General features: G+C 54.5%; 2 protein-coding genes across 2 annotated transcripts in view; one reads left to right on the top strand and one right to left on the bottom strand.

Moving 5' to 3' along the window:
• TEDC2 (tubulin epsilon and delta complex 2) overlaps window positions 1–1,653 on the bottom strand; it is a 36,288-nt gene extending 34,635 nt beyond the window's left edge. The window contains exon 1 of the mRNA XM_058816279.1: window positions 1,585–1,653. Within this exon, the coding sequence (XP_058672262.1) occupies window positions 1,585–1,653 (69 nt within the window). The remainder of the gene's footprint in view (window positions 1–1,584) is intronic.
• Window positions 1–21,117, top strand: part of LOC131565411 (ankyrin repeat and fibronectin type-III domain-containing protein 1-like) — a 248,395-nt gene that overhangs the window by 10,823 nt on the left and 216,455 nt on the right. The window lies entirely within an intron of this gene.

Here is a 21,117-nt window from a genome sequence, read left to right as displayed (position 1 = left end):
CAGGAGCCTTCCCAGGCTCCAGCTCAGTGCTGGCTCCTGCCCAGGACTGGTTTGGTGGGTGAGGACTCGGGGTGAGGCTGCTGAGGAGGGGATGTGCCTTGTGCTCAGGGAGGGCAGAGCAGAGGGGCTGTGGGTGGCACAGGGCTCACGCTGTGACCCATCCTGGCCCCCTGGCAGGTGCAGGTTTGGCTCTGAGCCTGGGCAGGAGGGTTTCACCTTCCCGTCCTCTCAAGGTGTCACACCTTGCAACGTGTGGCACAGCTCCATCGGGGTTCAGTGCTGGTGTTCCTCCAGGGCTTTGTGTGCTCTTTGCCTGTTATTTGCCATGGGCTGCTGCTCCTGCAGCTCTCTGCAGCCCTTCCTCAGTGACTCTGGTGTTCAAGGGTCCATGTGCCTTCCCTTTGCCCATAGCAGGGGTGCTGTGGAAGTGAAGTCCTGTGCTGTCTATTGCCTTGGTAGCCGTGGCCCTGTGTGAAATGCCTCTGCTCTTCCAGCTGAGCCTGCATGGGGGCTGCAGATGGATAATGTGTAGGGAGAGGTGGCATAAAGAGCTCTGTGCCCTCCCTGTGAGGTGCAATGTCAAGAGGATCTCTTACAATGTGTGCTTGCCCTATTCCCACAAAATTACAATTAGTCCTAATTAAGTGGAGGTTAACCACTGCTGTGCATCCTGCAAATGAATGGAATGTGCCATTACCTTATCTTGCAGCACTAGAGGTTCTTCAAAATTACTTGGAAAGGGGTATATTCTTGTGTGTGGTTTGAAATGTTAATTTATGTTAATAGTTCAAGCTTGAATTAATTAATTTTAAATGACGGACCTTTGATCTTTTTTTAACACTCCTGCCTCTGCAGCTTAATTTAGCTTTCCAGCTCTTCTCCCATTGTAGTGAAATGAATTGGGCAAACATACATAATGTGATAAAAATGTGCAAATCCACCCCGAGCCACGAGGGTGGTGAAGCTGGTCTGGTGTCTGTGTGTGGGTGTGCACTGAGGGGGCTCTGCTGCTGCCACTGCAAGGGGGAAATGCAGCAGGAGCCACAGGTTTAGTGCAAGATATCGTATTATTTCGTCTTGGAGGGAGTTCTGGGGACAAAACTCATCTTGTGGCTTTGGGCTTGCCTTTGGAGGTGGTAATTTGAGTTTGTGGTTGTGTGTTTGAACAGAGCTTCATCTTTCCTGGGCAGTGTAAAGCTCCCTGCTGCAGTGCCCAGGGAGCACGGGCAGGTCATGCAGTGCCTCAGCAGTGCCCAGTGCAGGGGAATGGTCCTGCCCTGGGTCCCTGGCCACCCTGGAGCTGTGTGAGCAGCCAGCACTGCCCTTCTGGCCCACTTGGGCACGCCTGTCTCACTCGGCTGCATCACCTGAGCAGCACCCCCGGGCCTTCCCCACTGGGCATGTCCTGGCTGCTGTGTTCCAGTCTCAGAGCATCCCATGGGGTTGTTGTGACCCAAATGCAGGACCAGGCACTGAGCCTCGTTGGATTTTCGTTGTTGGGCCCTTGGATGCAGCCTGTCCAGATCCCTCTGCAGAGACGTCTTGCCCTCTGGCAGATCAATACCCTGCCCAAACTGGTGTCACCCGTGATCTGAGGGTGCCCTGGACCCTCTTGGCCAGCTCATCAAAGATCTGGAAGAGACCTGGCCCCATCTCTGAGCCCTGGGAACACCACTGGTTTGTTCCCCACCCCTCTGGGCCCGGCCTCCAGCCCATTTCTCACCCAGCAAGCAGTGCCCTGTCCAAGCCATGAACAGCCACCTTCCCCAGGAGAATGCTGTGGGTAACAAAGGCTTTACTGAGTCCAGGTAGACACATCCACACACTTTTGTTACCCATCAGCTGAAGGGATCACCCTGGCACAGAAGGAGGCCAGGTTGCTCAGGCAGGCCCTGCCTTTCCTGGGCCTGTGCTGGCTGATTCCCTGATTCCCTGGCTGTCCTGAACGTGCCACCTGCTTGCCCTGAGATGATCTGCTCCATGAGGTCACACTGGCACTCCTGCAGTTCCCCAGATTCTTCTTCCTGTGGATGGGCACCACACTGGCACCTCCAGGCAGCTGAGTAAGCCAGGAGTGCTGGTAAATGATGGAAAGTGCTTCAGTGAGTTCTTCCAGCACCTCCTCAGCACCCTTGGGTGGATCCCATGTGGTGCAGAAACTTGTGGGTGTCTGAGTGCTGCAGCATTTTGCTGACTCTTTCCTCTTTTGGAATTGATGGGGTCTTCAATCTGCTCCTTGTCCCCAGCTTGGGGGGCTGAATACCCAGAGAAAAACTGGACTTATTATTTGAGCCAGTCCTGCAATGTTACAAAATTAAAACAACAGAATCATCTCGGAAGTTTCCCAGTCCCTGCCAGAGCATTGACCTTGTGAGGCTGACTTCAGATGGAGCCAAATCTTCTGAGAAGGGGGGAAAAAATAGCCCAGCTTCCTTTCCCTGTGTGCTCCCAAGATGTGGGGACCCATGGGTGTCTCTGAGTCCAGATCCAAGCCTGCCCTTCCGGATTGGTGTCGATGGCCCTGCTCTGGTGGGAAGCTTTGCTTGTTCTGTTCCCAGCTCCTTATCTCACAGTGCAGGGCCTGGCAGGGGCTTCACCATGGTCACCATCCAGCTTTCCTGTTCTCTGCCTCTGTCTGGCAGCTGTGGTACCTGGGACTGAGGGGTTTCTGTCTGGGAAGAGCAAATTTACTGGGATGAAGGGCAGGCCTTAAGGGTGAACTTGTTATTTCCTCAGCCCACAAGGGGGGTTTGGGGAAGCAGGAGAGTTGGCAGCAGTGCCCTTGCTTTTTATTTTTGTGGTCAGTTGTTGTCTCTGAAATGACAGTGATGGCAGTGTAGCAGAGAAGACCTTGCAGGAGGGGGAGAGATGCTGGAAGGGGCTGCCAGAGCAGCTGCTCCTTCAGCAAAGCACTCCAGATGGACTGGGCACATCATCCCATCCTGGATCATCCAGCCCAGCCCCTGTCCCTGCACAGACCCCCCAACAATCCCACCCTGTCCATGCCTGGCATCCCTGTCCAAGCTCTCTTGGAGCTCTGGCAGCCCCGGGGCTGTGCCCATTCCCTGGGGAGCCTGGGCAGTGCCAGCACCCTCTGGGGGAAGAACCTTTCCTGATCTCCAACCTGACCCTGCCCTGACACAGCTCCAGCCATTCCCTGGGCCCTGTCCCTGGTCACAGAGATTGAAGCTGCAGACCCTGATGAAGTCTGCCCTCAGTCTCCTGCAGGCTGAAGAAGCCCTCAGCTGCTCCTCCTATGGCCGCTCCAGATCCTTCACCATCCTCATGTCCCTTCTTTGGATGTTTTCCTGTTTAGGTCCTTCTGATATTGTGGCACCCAAAACTTGCCCCCAGGACTCGAGGTGAGGCTGGACCAGCACAGAGTGCTGGTGTGATGCTGGTGAGCAGTTTTGGGAGCTCACAATGTCCAGAAAAATAGAGAAACAGAACTGTAGAGATGATGTTCTGTTCAGAACTGTGGTGGTGATGCTCTGGAGTGACATCTCCCAGTGTGGCAATGGCAAGGGCTGGTAGCACCCAGTTCTGGCCATAACTCATCTGGTCCTGGCCTTGCCCAGCTGTTCTGGGCCTGAGGTGGGCGAGGGAGAGATGGCTGGGGCTGGATCAGGGACTCTGCTCTGCTGGGGCCAGAGGGGCTTTCCTTCAGCCTTGCAGGGTGGGGGAAGCTGCTGACCTTTAGTGCAGATTTGTTTCTGCATTGCTTGCCCTTTTAACACATGATTGAAAACAGGCTGTAGGGGAGAGGGAGCCAAAGCTTGGAAACTGGGCTGCTAGGATTGGTCAGGAGCATTTCTAGGAGAAACAGAGCAGAAAAAGGAGCATGAAGAGGGAATGGATGTTGCTGTTGGTGATGCATTGCCTGCCTGTGTGGAGATACAGACCTGGCTCTGGGGTGGTCACACAAACTGAACATGAGGGTCACAACCCTTGTGTCATCTTCAGTGCAAAAAGCTCAAGAACATGCTGTTATCTTGCATTTGTGGAGGTTTTGGAAGAGGCTCCCAGAGGTGCTTGCAGCAAATCTTACCTCCTGAAAGTGCACTCACCTCCAGCCATGGCTGTGCCCATGCTGGCTCAGTCCCCTGGGGTGGCTTCTGCTGGGGACAGGGGACAGTGGGCATTGACATGGACAAACTGGTGAATGTGATCTGAACATCCATCCCTGGGGCTGGCAAGGCTCCAGCACTCGGGGTCCCTGGCTGCCCACGGATGCCAATTGTTTCCCTGTGGCAACAGAGCCTCGCTGGTGTTTGTGCTGAAGTCTTATAAAATCTTTATATCTTAAGTGTACGTGACCTGTTCGTTTATCTTTGGGCACTGGGCAAACACAGAGGGATATTGGATAAAACACTGCAAATATTTGCAGTTCCCTGGGAAGAGAGCTGGGTGAAACTTGAGGTTTCGTGTTGCCTGTGGTCCCTTATTGCTCTGCTTTTCAGGTTTAGATCTTGAACTGCTTGGCAGAGGGGCAAGGCTGATCTTTCACAGCCAGGGAATTTGGGGCCCTGTCACCTCTGCCCATCCTGTGCCTCACACCTGGGACTCTCTCAGTGTGCCTGGCACCAGGATCTGCCCGGGGTGGAGGTGGGCACAGGCCATGGGCTCTAAACCCTTTGCCCAGGGGCTGATACTGCGGCCCTGTGTGGAGTTCACTGAAATCCCATGGCTTGGCCAAGTGCTTTGGGACCTTGTGCAGGGACTTCTGTCCTTCTGGACCGTCCTTTGGGCCTGGTTGGACAGAAATAGTGAGTAGAAATACGGAGGAGTTAGTAGGAATGTGTCCATATAGAGGGTGGCGTGATGTGGTACAGGACAGACCCGTTCCCTAGGGCAGGGATGGTGTAAGGTGTTTGGAAGTCAAGTCTGCTTCTCTGTCATGGACAGCACAGGAGAAAGGTCCATCTTTGACAGTGTTGGCTGGAGGGGCAGGTGAGGTGCTGGCTCCCCATGGGTCTCAGGGTGCTGCTTCCAACATCAGGAGCACCTCAGGTTGGAGCCCCAGGATTTTGGGTTTCAGTGCTGTTGTTCACTGACTGACACATCAGCTACTGTGAACTCCCTCCCACCTTTTGGAGACTTGGAAGAAATGTTTCCATGTCTGCCCCAAGCAGGGGTGAGATGGGGAGTTCCTGTGGGGGTTCTGAGGGATGGTGGTTTGGCTGTGCTGCCTCATTCATACACCCCAGGCATTTAAAGGCAGGGAAGTGGACAGTTTAAGGACACTGTAAATCTTACCTCCACCCATACTGGAAACATGAAGAGTATCCTTCAAACCCTGAGCAGGGAACACTGCTTAAAGGATCACAAACTCTCCTTTTTGTTGGGACGCTAAAATTCAAACATAACTAGGAATTCTCCTGCAGAAGTGACAATTGCAGCAGGTCTGATCCTGGAATAAAGGTTTCAGTGTGAGTAACTTGGTTTGGCAGAATCAGAGGAATTGCCTGAGGCCAAGTCCAGTGGCAGCAGAGTTGAGGGGTAAGGTCTTGCCATAGACTTGAGTGGTTTTTGACCTGGAATATTTGCCATGTGTGTAAAACAATGAGCTCAGGATGTGCTAAACCAGGAGTCTGTGACCAGCTAAGTGCATCTGAGGATGTTCCCACTTTCTCTCCCCTTCTCCTGTTTGAGCTCTCAGCTGAGCCCCAAGCTGTCACTTGTTCCCAGTTCACTGGGAGCCACGTGAGGTGGATTTGCTGTAATCTCCGAGCCAGAGCCCAAGGTTTTCCAGCTAAGCTATGCTTACAGAAATGTTCCCAAGAGATGTTTTCTGGGGAGGACTTGGAAATGTAGTTGTAAACAGAGATATCAGAAACATGTGATTATATTATTCCTCTGTTTTCCAGATGATGACAACAATGTTTTCAGGGGACAGAGCATTGCAGTCCTCCAGAGCAGGGGCTGGGAGTCACTCCTGCAGGATGACCTTGTGGCTGTGGCACTCCCTCATGAGCTTTCTGCTGAGGGCATGGGTCTGGCACCACCTGGGGGTGCCCTGGTCAGAGCATTTGTGAGTGGATTTGGGAGGAAAACAGATCCTCTGTGTGCAGCTCCAGGGGTGCTGTTCATCCTGGTTGGTTACAGCCACCCCTTCCTGCTGGGCTCTCAGTTCCTCTTCCTCTGCAGTTCTGCGATGAATGTGTGATTCCAGCTTTGCTAAGGAAAATTCCAAACTTCAGCACTAAGCTCAACATTTAGGAAACATCCTAGAGTAGAGCTCAGGTAGGATTTTATACTTTTGCTTCCTCACATGTTTTCAGGTGTGTCCCTTGACAGGCACCTTTTAAGGCCTGTCAGCCCCTACAGCAAATATGTGCACTAAATTTCTACCCTCACCCACTACTCCCTACTCCTCACTGGGCCCAAAATTGAAAAAAGACTCTTGTTGTGGCAGTGATTCTCATCTGGGTTTGAAAAGCAATATATACTTTGAGTGGCCCCTTCACAAAACCACAAGGTCTCTCAGCGATCATGTTTGAAAAATATTGAGGGTTTTTTTTCCCTTTCTTTGGATTTCCTCCATTTGAGGTTTAACAAATGTTGAGAAGCAAAGATGTAGCTTACCCTGGGATCCCAGGGTGTTTAAGCCAAACCTCCTGGTGAAGCTGCTGCTGCAGCAATGCTTGGCATGACCTGAGGCAGCAGGGTTTGTGTCATTTGCTGCTCTCCTGTTGGCGTGGGTGATGGCTGTTTGGCCAAACTGTGGCTTTGCTCTTGGTCACAGCAGCAGGAGAGTGAGCCAGGAGCTTTGCACTGAGGGATGCTGCACCCCCAGTGTGGAAAAATTGAGAGACTGAGCCTGATCCAGCCAGCAGCTGGACAGCAGGAGGTACAATGTGTTCAGCACTCCCTCAGGTGCCACCAGCTGGCTTTTCCATGAAGCCTGGTGTGTGCTGATGGTCCAGGTGCTGGCTGGGTGGTGGGATGCACCTGGAAAGGTGCTCTCCTGGGTGAGCAGCACCCTTGGCTCCATGAATCCCTGCAGGATTCAGCTGAGCTGTTTCTCACTGCTGGTGCTCCAGCACACCAACATGAGGTGAACATGGTGGTGGTGCTTGGTGGGTTTGGTGATCTTAAATGTCCTTTCCAACCTTAACAACTCTGTGTTTCTAAGAGGGGTCTTTCAGGTGCTGGAAAGGAGTTGGGTGATGGAAGGCAAAGGGTCAGCTGTGTGTCACCTTTGGAGTGTCAGGGATGGAGAAGTCTGTGGTGGTGACACCTCAGCACTGCTGTGGGGGCTCCATCAGCAGTCTGGAACAGGAGAGAAAAAAAATGTGCTTTGATTGAATGAGAATGGAATGAAAACCTGGTCCAGGCTTACAGAATCATGAAGGCTCTGAGTCAGAGGAAGGTGTGACTGTTGCTCACCTCATCTCTATACAAAACCCAGGAACTGGCAGTGAAACTCAGGGGTAGTTAATGGAAAATGGATGAAGGGAGGTGCTGCTCCCCAGGCAGGTAACAAGGGCCTGGACCTTGGGGGGCAGGTGGCTCATTTGGAAGGCACTAGGCACAATCTTGGCCAGCAGGTCTATAGCTGGATCCAAAAAGGACTCACCTGGGATATATCCACTGTCATACCTCATCCCATAGCTGTGGATGCCAGGAATGCACCATGGAGCACCCAGGCTTCTGTAATCTCCCTAAGCAGCCTCTTTATAGAAAAAGAGCAGAAAACCTGACAGTTCCTGATGGTCTTTGGGGTGCTGGAATCTTCTGGGGCCACTCCAAAGGTCAGGACAAACGTGTCTAGAGCAAGAACATCTCCAGTCTGTCTTGAATTCTGCTTGACCATAAAATGTGTCTGTGGCACTGCCAGGCTAAGCTGGCTCTGCTCAGATCAGGGTCTGCCTCCTGTAAGGACTCTTGTTTCTAGGCTGTAGATTGGATGTCTCTGGTTTGAAATGCATGTTCTGGGCTGCAGCAAGTTTCCCTTGAGATCTGCAAAGGTGTTTTGGAGCCCAAACCCCCTGGAGAGAGCAGCTTCTCTTCCCAAAGCCAAGTGTGTGCTTGTCCCCATCACACAGGCCAGGAAGGGGCTGGCAGAGCATCCGAGGGCAGCACAGCAGTGGGAGGGTGCCAGGGGAACAGGAGGAGATCTGGCCCAGGGGAAGGATGCTGTTTACACTGGGTTTGCTGCAAGCCAATGATTTGTCACTGCTTTAATGGTAGAACAAAGCATATTTACTCAGCTTGTTTGGCCGGTGAACAAGTGCTGGATAAGAAACTGTCAGATGGGAATCAATTAGAGACTTCATCTCTGAGTGAGCGATCCCATTTGACATCAGATGCCCTGTGAAACCCAGTAAGCACAATGCTGCTATTTATATGGTTCTTTTATTGTTCCTTCCCTGCTTCCCTGTCATCATCTGTGCTCTAATATTAGAGCTGTGACCCTGTGTGATGCTCCCAGAGCAAGCCCTGACACCGACCCTTTCACATGGCTCCTGTGAGGAGATCTTTGTGTTTGTGAGGGGGAAGGAGCTGGCCCAGCCCTGCCTTGCATCCCTGTGCCCAGCCTGCATCCCTGTGCCCAGCCCTTCATCCCTGTGCCCAGCCTGCATCCCTGTGCCCAGCCTGCATCCCTGTGCCCAGCCTTACCACCCTGTGCCCAGCCCTGCCTTGCCTCCCTGTGCCCAGCCTGCATCCCTGTGCCCAGCCTGCATCCCTGTGCCCAGCCTGCATCCCTGTGCCAGTCCTGCCTCCCTGTGCCCAGCCCCTCATCCCTGTGCCTAGCCTGCATCCCTGTGCCCAGCCCAGCCTTGCCTCCCTGTGCCCAGCCTGCATCCCTGTGCCCAGCCCTGCCTTGCATCCCTGTGCCCAGCCCTGCATCCCTGTGCCCAGCCTGCATCCCTGTGCCCAGCCCTGCATCCCTGTGCCCAGCCCAGCCTTGCCTCCCTGTGCCCAGCCCTGCATCCCTGTGCCCAGCCCTGCATCCCTGTGCCCAGCCCTTCATCCCTGTGCCCAGCCTGCATCCCTGTGCCAGCCTTGCCTCTCTGTGCCCAGCCCAGCCTTGCATCCCTATGCCCTGCTGGTGGGGCTGAGGCAGTGATGGCAGAGGGCACCCCAGGTGTGCCCTGCAGGTGCCAGGGAACGTGCCTGGTGTGGCACAGGCTGCCGTGCAGCAGCTCAGGGGTGTGCCTGGGGGCTGGCTGCTGCTCTGGCTCTGAGTTCTCTGCTTTGTGCTGCACCGTGGCCTTTTGCTCCTGTCCACCTGACTCCTTGGCACATTGCACAGTGACTCCCCTTCCCTGGCTGTGCTGGAGCTGTCCTGGCACAAGAGCAGAGCAAGTCCCTGCCCTGTGATGATGGCCTGGGGCATGAGGAGGTGGGAGGGAGTGCAGGAGAGCACAGGGGGGCTGATTGCTGTTGCAAACAGGCTCCTGCCATCCTGGAGAACCTGCAAGGCTCCTGTGTTGGGGGACAGTCACCGAGTCCTTGTCACCATGACATCTCCTTGCCTACAGCTCAGCCCAGGCTGCCCAAGGGAGTGAGTCAGCAGGCAGTGACTCACGAAGGTCACTGGATGGATTTACCCTCCAGGCAGAGACATTCCTGGCTGCACTGGTGACACAACTTGCCTAAAAGTCTCATCACTGTCTGGTGACTCTCTGTACCCTTGCCCAGGCCTCTGGGCAGGCTGCATCCAGCAGGGCTCCAGGAGCTGCAGCTATCAGAAAGGAAAGCCCCAAGCCCCTGTGGATCCCTCCCCTGGCCTGGGGAAGGATGGCAGCTGCAGCTGTGAGCATCGTGCAGAGGCTGTGCAAGGTTTGCAGTGGGCTTGCCCTGCCCTACCTTGGTATCACTGAGTGCATCAAAGAGCATTTCCCCTGAGCACACCCAGGCCTGATGGGAATGTTCTCCTCGTGGGGAGCAGAAAAGCTTCTCAGGGAGGTAATTACTTTGTTCTTCTTACCTCGGGACTTAATTTTGAGGTTTGCTTGAGGCTAACAGCACTTAATCTTATCAGATCTTCTTAATCTCCTTTTCCTCCCTCTAATGATGGTGCAAATAAGATTTGCAACTTCTTTTAACTGCTGTCTCTCTAGGAATGCATCAGCGGAGGTGCAAAATGCAGTAGGATCTTCTTAGATCTGAAGATTGGCCTGTAACTGTGGCATTGTCCCCTGTACATGCCTTGGAAATAACTTCTAGGTTAGAAGGGGTTTTGGTGTGCAATGTGATCTCCTCTTGCAGCAGGGGTGTGCTGTTAGATTTGTCAGAAGTGGGGAGGTCAAAACCAGCCCTGCCCTCTCTGTGCTTGGTTTGCTGGGCTCTTCCTCACCCTCTGAGCCCCAGGGAGTCTCTGTGCCTGGCACAGCCTCAGGCTGGCACCAGCTTGGAGCCAGGCTTGGGCACTGGGGCAGCTTTCAGCACATGGAGGTGGACTTGGAAGAGAGGAGGAGAAGGTGAGTGTGCTCCAGGAGAGATCCTTAGAAGTGTGGTGGCAGAGGACAAACAGCTGGAGCTGCTGGAGCTCAAACCCAGCCCAGCTGTCCTGCTTTTCCTTGCTGCAACCCTCCTGTGCATGGCTGGAGCTGGTGGGCATCAGTGGACAGGGCACCTGGGAGAGGCACAGTGACCCTGCCTGCCTGGGCAGGTGGTGTCACCCCTCTGTGCCCCCTTCCTCAGGACAGGAGTCCTGCTCTGCTCCCTCTGGGGTGTGCAGAGGGGCCCAGAGGAGCTGGGCAGGCTCTGGGGCTCAGCAAGGGGAAACCACTTTTACCTTCTTCCCTAACTTCAACCAGGGCTGTCCCTGCACAGAAACACTGAGAGCTGGCCAGGTAATCCAAACTGGCCCAGGAATTGCCCCTCCTGGGGGCACTGAGCATGTCCTGGCAGTGAGGGTGGATGTGGAGTGCTTTGGGTACTGTGCTTCCTGAGGCAGCCACTCCTGCCCTCCCCATGGAGGCTGTGCTCCCACAGGGGACACTGGGTGTGCTCCCACAAGGGACACTGGGTATGCTCACAGGGGACATTGGCTGTGCCTCTCACAGGGGACACTGCTGTGCTCCCACAGGGGACACTGGGTGTGCTCACAGGGGACACTGAGTGTGCTCACAGGGGACACTGGGTGTGCTCCCACAGGGGACACTGCTGTGCTCCCACAGGGGACACTGGGTGTGCTCCCACAGGGGACACTGCTGTGCTCTCACAGGGGACACTGGGTGTGCTCTCACAGGGGACACTGGGTGTGCTCCCACAGGGGACACTGGGTGTGCTCTCACAGGGGACACTGGGTGTGCTCACAGGGGACACTGGGTGTGCTCCCACAGGGGACACTGGGTGTGCTCTCACAGGGGACACTGCTGTGCTCTCACAGGGGACACTGCTGTGCTCTCACTGGGGACACTGGGTGTGCTCACAGGGGACACTGCTGTGCTCTCACTGGGGACACTGCTGTGCTCTCACAGGGGACACTGCTGTGCTCACAGGGGACACTGCCATGGGTGGTGGCTGTCCTGTGGGAGCTTTGGCTGTCCTTGTGCTCTTGGCTCAGCATGGGGAGCTGGATGAGGAGAGCTGGGTGGGAGAGCAGCTCAGAGGGACGTGGCCTCGTTCATGGAGTGCTGGTGAGGCTTTCCCAGCGCAGATGTGTGTGTGCACCCAGAGCAGAGCAGTGCCCGTGCCTGGGGTTTGGGGCTTGGCCCTTTGTCTAGAGAAGGCTCAGGGTGAGCTGCTGGAGGCTGGCAGGACATGGCCTGAGCACTGCCAGCACCCAGCCCTGCCCTGGGGGCTCCCTGGCCCTGGCTGCAGGCAGCTGCTGGGAGCCATGGCAGTGCTGAGAGTCTTGGCAAGTTCCTAGTGTGGATTTTGCCTCCAGTGCCAGCATTGGGAAGCACACTGAAATGAATTAAGATGCCTAGAGGAAAGCCAAAGTCTCCCCATGGCTCCTGCTGGAGGCACTCCCACCAGAATGCTGAAGAGCTGCAGTGTCCCTCTGTGCCTGGATCAGCTCTGGGCTGTAAGTCAGACTGGGATGGGAGCTGGTGAGCATTCTCTGGGCTCCCAGGAGATGTGCATGGAGTGAATCAATGCATGCACCTGTACAGCTGTAACTATGCAGTGCATTAACAATGCATTGCAGCTTATCTTGCTCTGTGAGCTGGGTGTGGGGAGAGTTCAGAGCTGCAATGGCTGGGCCTGCAAGGACAGGGCTGTTCTTTCACACTGCTGCTGGTCAGTTTTGAACAGGGACGTGGCTTTTCTTTGGTTACAGTCTGCTTTAAATGGTTAACAACTCTTGGTTAACAGCTCGGCTCCTGCCAGCTCTGAGCCTGGCCCTGTGTGCCAGCACAGCCCATGCAGGATGGCAGCAGTGCCAGCAGCAGTGCCAGCAGCACAGTCCCTGTGCCACGTCCCTGTGCCAGCCCCGCTGTGCCACGGCTGCTGCTGGGTTTGGCCCTGGTGCTGTGCCTGGCATTGCTGCTCAGCTCCTGGGGCTTTGGTGTGCTGTGCCAGGCTGGGCAGAGGTGAGAGTGCCTGTCCAGTGTCCCTTGTGCAGGGCTCGTGGCCTGCCTGGCCCCCAGCCCTCCCTGGGTCCTGGGTTCCCTCTGCTGCAGCAGGGGATGCTGGAGGCTCAGCAGTCACACATCCTGCTGGCTCTTGCCCACAGATTTCATTGGTGTGACTTGGCTTTCTGGCTCATAGGTGAGCGAAAAAGAAACAAAATAATTTTCTCTCTTTCGTTGCTTCTTTCTTTGATTTGGTTTTTGGATTTGATTTGGTTTTTACTTGTGTGGTGTGAAGTGGTGACAGGTCACTAGAGCTGATGTGCAGCTTCACAGAGCCACAGAGGTTGGGTGCCTGAGGAGAATGAGACCTCCTGTGCTAGACCCAGCTGTGGGATCAGAGAAATGCTGGCAGAGGCTGGAGGGAGGTTGCACTGCTGAGCTCTCCCTCCGTGCTGGAGCTCGTTATCTGGAGCAGGGATGGTGCTGCAGGGCCTGGCACAGGGAGAGGAAGATGATGGTGCCAGCCTGGGCTGGGGGAGGCAGGCCAGACCCCAGAGCCCCTGCCTCACACATGATGGGTGTAATGACCATTTTTTCACACTCTGATACTCACAAATTGGTACATTTTAATCTGTTGAGCTTTGTTGGGACTTTGGGGGGCTGAGTTGTATTTGGAGAGAAAAGATTCCCCTTCCTCCAGCTGTGCTGAGCTGCAGGAGGATCCTGCAGTGCCTGGAGGCTGCAGCCAGGCTCAGATCACTGTCAGTGCTCTGCTGGGAGGAAAACCACCCAGGCAAACACAGTGAGTAACTTGGCAGCCAAGGAGTGGATGGTTTGGGAATTAACAGCACTTTTATCAGCAGACTTTGGTGTGTGTATTCCCAGGCTGCTTGATTGCTCAGGGCAGGGCTGCTTTACTGGTCCAGCACTGCTTATTGCAACTCATTACTCTCAGGGGTAATCAGGCCCTGGGGAGGATGTTTGCAATCATGAGCTGCTGTTCTGGAGCTGGGGCCCTGTCAAACCCGTTATCTTTGGATATATCTGTTCCCATGAGGGTGGAGCCAGGTCCTGTCCCAGCAGAGGACAGGGCTGGGAGCTCTCAGCTGCTCCAGAGGGAACCACGGCAGTCATGGCTCCACTCGAGTCTTCTCCTGTCCCTCTGGGCTGCCCCTTGCCTTTGGGATGGGTGATTCCTGTCTCCAGGAGCCCCACTGCTCTTTGCATGTGCCACTCCCCAGGGCCCAGGTGTCCTGAGCTGCCTGGGGACAGGTCCCATGGGAAGCCATCTGAGCACTCAAATCGAGAAAACAAATGTCTGCTCTTTTTTTATCTTTTTGTTTTAATCTGTGGGGTTTTTTTTGGAACTGGCAAATTCAAAGAAACACTAATCAGGGTGTGGGGGAAGAGCTTTGCTGTGAGTAATGAGGTTGGTTCCTGCAGGGTTTTGCTTAGATAAGCAACTTCATCAAATCAGGGATGATACCTGATGTTTTGGGCTATTAATGCTGGATTTACTCCTACAGCAGGTCCAAAAAAAGGTAATTGTGTGTATGTGTGTGTGTGTGTGTGTGTGTGTGTGTGTGTGTGTGTGTCTCATTACCCTGCAGTTTTGTAGATCAACTCCATGGTAAAGGAAGAAGCTGAACAAACAACTGGGAAAGCTGTGAGATGCTTAGATTAGGGCAGCTGCCTGGTGAGGAAGTTTGTCCTTGTGTTTAATCAGTGATGTTGCCTGTGTAGGGCTCAGGCTTGGCCTTGTCAGCCTCTGGGCCTGTCAAGAAGAGAGATTTGGAAGCAAGACCAGGGAGAAGTGTACATACATATCTCAGTCTTATTTTTAAATATGTATTGTATGTGTTAAAATGGCCTTCCTGATTTTCCTTGTGCTTTGCTGCTTTATTAAGGGGAGTGATGTGACTTAAACTCAGGCTTCCTGCACTTTGGGCAATGGCCTTCTCTGTGAGCCGAAACAGAAGGAAAATGGTTTGCCCAGGGCAGGTAATCCTCACCATCACAAGGACATGGAGTGACAGGACAAGGGGGAATGGCTCCCACTGCCAGGGGGCAGGGATAGATGGGACATTGGGAAGGAATTCTTGGCTGTGAGGGTGGGCAGGCCCTGGCACAGGGTGTCCAGAGCAGCTGTGGCTGCCCCTGCATCCCTGGCAGTGCCCAAGGCCAGGCTGGACAGGACTTGGAGTGACCTGGGACAGTGGGAGGTGTCCCTGCCATGGCAGGGGTGGGATGGGATGAGCTTTAAAGCCTTTCCAACCCAAACCATTCTGGGATTTATGGTCCCCACCATGAGCAGCTGCAGGTTGGAGGGAAGACAGGACAGCTTTCCTTCCCTGCCAGTCCCTGGGACACCCACCGCCTTCCAGCACTGCTCTGCTCTCTGGGAAAGCTCCCAGAGGTTTGGGAAGAGGCCCCACAACTTGTTGCTATCAGAGAAATCTCTCTGACACAGCAGGAATAAAAACAAAGAGCTCTTCTTCAGTGTTTACTTTTATTTTTAGAGGACAATAAGCGAGCGGAGGGCTCTGGGGCGGAAATGATGGCTCCCAAGTCCAGACCCCCCCTCCGCCCTCGCCAGGAAGCTCACGCTGCACGTGCGCCCGCCTGGGATGCTTGGAGACAAAGAGTTTCTTGATGCTTTTTTTTCCTCCCCCCTCCAGTTCTCTTGCCCATAGGCAAAGAGGATTTGCTTGCTGACATGCTGGAGTCTCGCAGGGAGCAGGGCTCCGGGTGCTGGGGCAGCACAGCTGTGCCAGGCCGTGTCTGTGAGCAGCCCTGGCTGCAGGCAGAGCTTCCCGATTCTTCTGTTTCCCTGCATCAGTGAATTCAACTCTGGCTGTGTGCTGCTGGTGATGAGGACAGGAGGCTGAGGTGGCTCCCACACCCCTCCATCAGTCCAGCCCTCCTTGCTGGATGGAGCTGAGCCGCAGCTTGGCGAGGGCTCCCGGAGCAGGATGAGTACGTGGCCTTGTTTCTCTTGTAGACCCGTTTGTTTCTCTCAAAGCCCCATTTCTCTCGTAGCCCTGTTTGTTTCTCTTGTAGCCCTGCTTCTCTCCTGGCTCTGTTTCTGTGGTAGCCCTGTTAGTTTCTCTCGTGGCCCTGTTTCTCTCCTAGCTCTGTTTCTCTGGTAGCCCTGTTCCTCTCCCGGCCCTGTTTCTCTCCTAGCCCTGTTTCTCTCCTGGCCCTGTTTGTTTCTCTCTTAGCCCTGTTCCTCTCCTGGCCCTGTTCCTCTCCTGGCCCTGTTCCTCTCCTGGCCCTGTTCCTCTCCTAGCCCTGTTTCTCTCTTAGCCCTGTTTCTCTCCCAGCCCTGTTTGTTTCTCTCCCAGCCCTGTTTCTCTCTTAGCCCTGTTTCTCTCCTAGCCCTGTTTGTTTCTCTCCTAGCCCTGTTTCTCTCCTACCTCTGTTCCTCTCCCAGCCCTGTTTGTTTCTCTCCTAGCCCTGTTTCTCTCTTAGCCCTGTTTCTCTCCCAGCCCTGTTTGTTCCTCTCCCAGCCCTGTTCCTCTCCCAGCCGTGTTTCCCTGGCTCCTTTGCTGTGTCCTGGGGGCCGGGGTGTTGCTGGGGAGCTGCAGGGCTGTGTGGCAGCGTGGCACGGTGAGAGGGATTTGTGTGAGGCTCCTTTGTGCTGCTTCTGGCCAGGAATCACTGACAGCTCCTGTGATGCCTCTTTTCTTCTTCCACCAAGAAGGGGTGCCGTGAACAGCCAAGCTGAAAACTGAGGAGTGTTCTCCTTGCTGTGCTGTGGCCAGGATCGGGCTGTGTTGGTCAGGCAGACAGCCCAGCCTGCTCCTCAGGACCATGTGCTCCTCCTCGGGGAGCGGGGCTCTGCCCAGGCACACACCCGGTGCCTTGGTTGGAGATGTGTGAGTTACGGTGCTTGTGTTCCATGGGGGTTGGAGTTTTCTCTGTGCCTGTGATTGTCTCTTCTGTGTCTGTGGCAGAGGAACTCAGTTTGAAGCAAACCCTGTGCAGGGGCAGCCCTGGTGTGCCAGGTGCAATGGGCAGGTGCCCACTTGTGGGGGCCATGTCCTGCCATGGTGCTGAGAACAGCTTGGCAGGGCTGTGGCTGGGCCACAGACAGAGAATTCCTGTTTGTGCACAACAGCAGCAAAGGCTCTTTGATGCAGCCTGTGACTGTCATAGCGTGGCACGGTCCCTGCTCTCCATGGTCTGCTCCCCCTGCACAGCTCCAGCTGGGATCTGCAGTGTCTGGAGCCAGCTCCGACAGCAAAGGGCTGTCTGCCTGTGTGAGGAGGAGGAGGCTGGTTGGGAATGAAATGGAAGAGCTGCTGCTGCTTTTGGGGACACGGTGATGCAGCCCACCCTGCCTGCCTCTGCCAGGGTGTGGCTCCATCCAAATAGGCTGCTGGGTGCCTGGTATGGCTCGTCCTGCCTTGCTCTGCATCCTGAGAGACTGTGTCTGGCCTTTAATGAGTTTTCTCTATCCCCTCGGGTTGGCAGGCAAGGGAGCAGCTCGTTGCTGAGTGCTTGCCAATCCTAACAGAGCGAGTGTTTGATATGGATGTGCAGCAATGCCCGTTCCTGCTGGGCAGCAGCATGGGGGGCAGGCTGGGGAGCAGCAGGGCTCTGCCCTCCCTGCCTGGCAGAGCTGGAGGGTGGCAGGCAGTCTCTGGAGCTATCAGTCCTTACCACTGAGCTCCTCCAAAGGCCTTTGCCTCTGTGGGATGTGGGTTAATCCCTGTTCTTGGATTCTGGCTCATCCCCTGTGCTGCTCTGCTCTTGGAGGGTCCAACCCCAGAGCAGCAGCCTTCTCAACCCAAGGTCCCTCTGATCTCAGCCCAAGGGGTTTAAATAAGGCTGTGTGTGCAGCACTGCTGTCTTGCTGCTGTCTTGCCCCTCTGTGTAGTATTGAAGAGATGCTGTGTTGTACTGCCCTGTTGAGTAGTGGATGTGTATCCCTTCCTGTGGACAAGTGCAGCCCTGCTCCCTCCCTGAGCTGGGGGACACTTTATAACTCACAGCAGTCCTCTGCCAGACCCCCACCCCGAGCTGGCTGTGGCTGTGCTGAGAGTTTCAGGCATTGCTCTTATTCCATGTGCAGCCTGAAAGTTTCTCTGTATGTTGTTTTCATCCTGTATCTTTCCCAGGTGCCTGCCCTTGGAAAGGGTGGGGGAATTTGGCAGCTTGGGCAGCCCCTTTGAGGGCTGCAGGGCTGAGCAGTGCCTGTGGCATCAGTGCTGTCCCTGCCCAGGACAGGGGGCTCCTGCTGTGGTGCCTGCTGTGGTGTGAAGCTTTCCCTTCTCACAGCAGGGTGGGTGGGCAGGGATTGGGAGCCCTGCCCTGGGGCAGCTCCTGCCAGCTGCTCTGGGGCAGGGTGGCTGCAGAGGCTGGCACGGCTGTGCCTCCCTCCTCCTGTCCAAGCAATGACTGGGTAAGTCTCATTTCCTCCTCGTTCAGTGCTTGGCTGGTGGCACACACAATAGTTAAGGGCACAAAACTCCTTCAGTGACTATGAATGAAAAGGAAGACCAGACAAACAAAGCTAACCCAAGCTCCCAGGAATTCCTGAATGGTCTATATTTGCTCTTGGCAAAAAGGGGGTTTTCTCTCCTTTCTTTTGAAGGAACCTGCTGAATTTGTTCATTTCCTGGCTTGCTTGGCTGGGACCATTTCATGCAAAGAAGTCAAAATCATTGATGTAGCCAGGCCAGTGATCCCCATTCTGCAAACACTGCAGAAGATTTGGCTAAAAATGCAGTGACTGAGCCCTGTATGAGCTCAACCCTCTTTTGTGAGAGAAGACAGGTGGGGCTGTTCCCCTAAGGGATCTTGTGTGGGCTGTGGGTTTGCATCCCTGGCTGTCAGTGCTGATGTCCCACAGTATGGAATAAATCCTCTGCAGGGAGCAGCTGCTGCCAGACCCTGGGACCAAACCTGCAGCAAGCATCCTTTTGGTCCTGTGCACATCTGGACAGTTTTACTTCATCTGATAGAACAATTTCCCAAGCCTGTGGTAGCATTAGAAAAGTGGAAGGAGTAACCCAGGTTTTGTGGCAGCAGAGCTTTGCTGCCCTTTGGCTCTGTCCTGCAGTGACAGCAGCAGGGAACCTTTCCCAAGGTGGGTTTGTGCCCAGGCACCCTCTGTGCAGAGGGAAAAGCCAGGTGCTTCTCCAAAGTCAGAAGTGTGGGTGCTCATAGCTTCCTGCATGTACTTTCCTCAACCTCTTGGCCTGTTCTGGACAGCAAACCTCTGGCCAGAGGTGCTGAAAATCAATCCAGCCTTGTCCCATGAAGGAGATGTGTTGCTGTGGCAAAACCTGGTTTTGCATGGATTTGGGAGGAGTGCTGGGAACCACTCCTTCCCACTCTGAGTGCTGTGGTGGTTCCCTATCCACAGCTGCCACAGGTGGGTTTTGAAGTGCTCAGCACCCACAGGAATCTGGTGTGTAGCTCTGATGTCAGCTCTGGCAGTGAGCCCTGCCCATGTGAAGGAGTTTGCCCCCAGGTGGGCTCATCTCTGGCTGCTGGTGCCAGGACAGGGCTGGAGAGCGCAAACTAAAGCACAGGAATTGCACTTAAAATATCAAAAAATGCTGTTTTACTGGGCTAGTCTCAGAGAGGTTGTGGAGTCTTCAGCCTTGGAGATATTCAAAACTCAAGTAGAAGCTGTCCTGAGCAGCTGTGGCTGGCCCTGCTGGGAAGGGTCTGGACTGGGGGATCTCCAGAGGCCCCCACTACCCTCAGCCCTACCATGATCTTCATTCCTGAAGCTCTGTCTGAAGCTGGCTCCTGTGGCTGCCACCATTTGAGGAACATCTCTTCCCTACCTTCCTTCCTTCCCTCAGGGCCTGGGGCTGCTGGTCCCTGCAGGCTGAATGTGAGTCCCAGAGTGCCCTGCAGCCAGGAGGGACAGCCAGGAGGGACAGCCATGGCCTGGGAGGGGATTGTGAGGGAGGGGATTGTCCCTGACTGGGGCAGCCTCACCTCCAGTCCTGGGGACACTTTGGGGCACCACAGTATCAGAAGGGTCTGTGACTGTTGGAGTGTCCAAGGAGAGGGATGTGAGGGTGGGGAAGGGTCTCCAGGGGAAGCCATAGGAGGAGCAGCTGAGGGCACTTGGCCTGTTCAGCTGGAGGAGAGGAGAGCACAGAGCTCACTGGGGCTGCAGCTCCTCCTGAGGAGCAGCACAGGGGCAGCTCTGATCTCTGCTCTGTGACCAGGGACAGGGCTCAGGGAATGGCTGGAGCTGTGCCAGGGCAGGTTTAGGTTGGATCTCAGGAAAGGTTCTTCCCCCAGAGGGTGCTGGCACTGCCCAGGCTCCCCAGGGAATGGGCACAGCCCTGAGGCTGCCAGAGCTCCAGGAGTGCTTGGACAATGATCTCAGGGGTGCACAGGGTGGGACTGTTGGGGTGTCTGTGCAGGCCAGAAATTGATTCTTGTGGGTCCCTTCCAGTTCAGGATATTCCATGGCTCTGTGATTTTGCTCCTCAGCAGCGCAGGCCCCACATGTCTGTCGGTGTGGGACTGTCACAGAGTGCCTAATTCCCTTTGGTGTTGTCCTCTGCCTCCACAAACCTCCCTCCCTGGCTGCAAGAGCAGCACAGGTGAAGAGCAGAGTCACTGGGGAGAGAAGTGATGACCAAGCTCCCCTTTGGCTTGGTCAGGATGCCCTTGATGGCCTTGGCAGTTGCACTCATCCCACTTGCTGCACTCTTTTTGTCTGCATCTTGCGTTTTAAATTTCTGCAATCTGCATCACTTGAGTGTGCAGAAGTTTTCTTCCAGACTTTCTTCTTTGTCAGAAATGTGATGTTTCCCCTGCACTTTGGGAGCCCAAGGATGCCTCAGCTTTGTTTCAGCTTTCCAGGCAAGCAGGGAAGAGCATCCCTTGGCTGAGAGATGCTCACCAAGTGAGCAGAAAGCAGTTCTGTAATGAGCTGCCTGCCCTGCCCTGCCCTCAGGGTGTTACTGATGGGCTGCTGTGTGGGGAGGGTGGCCATGGAATGTTTTATTTGCAGGTTAGTTTAAGGTAAATCAGAGAGCTGCTCTGCAGCCTCCACTTTCCAATCTCTAATTTGCCCTAGTGTTTCTTAACATTGGGTAATGAACTGGAAGATTTGTTCAGTGCTTAAGGGCAAACCCCATTTGCTATGTTGCAATAAAATTTCCTTGACACCTTTCTCCATGTCAGACACAGTGATTCGATCCATAACTGCTTGGGTGAGGTTGTAGCCTCCAATTTACAACCAGAAAAAATAATTCTGGCTGAAACAGGGGTTTCCAGGCTTCCACCTGTGAATTGTCATAAAATCACAGAAGAGACCCTAAAGATCACCTCATTCCACCCCCTTGCAATGGGCAAGACATAATGGCCTGGAGTTCGTATGATTTTTCTGAGGGTAAGTAATTCTTGGAAGATGCTTTCTGCTGCCTTGGCATCCCCAGCTGGGCCAGGAGTGAGGGAAGCAGTTCACTTGGTTGTGTGCATTAATTCAATTTCAGTCCTGGCTGGCTGAGAGCAGGAGCCCTGATTAGCAGGTGTGACTAAGGATGTGATGCAAATATTCCTTTTGCATCAGTGTCCAGCTCTAGTGAAGCAAAATAATGATGTGCACATCATGGTCTCAGTTGTGTTTTTTCCCCCACAAATTTGCTTTGCATGTAAA

The sequence above is a fragment of the Ammospiza caudacuta genome, chromosome 17 (assembly GCF_027887145.1).
Source record: "Ammospiza caudacuta isolate bAmmCau1 chromosome 17, bAmmCau1.pri, whole genome shotgun sequence".
Taxonomy (NCBI): domain Eukaryota; kingdom Metazoa; phylum Chordata; class Aves; order Passeriformes; family Passerellidae; genus Ammospiza; species Ammospiza caudacuta.
The sequence above is the reverse complement of the archived record's forward strand: the minus strand, read 5'-3'. Positions and strand labels throughout refer to the sequence as shown.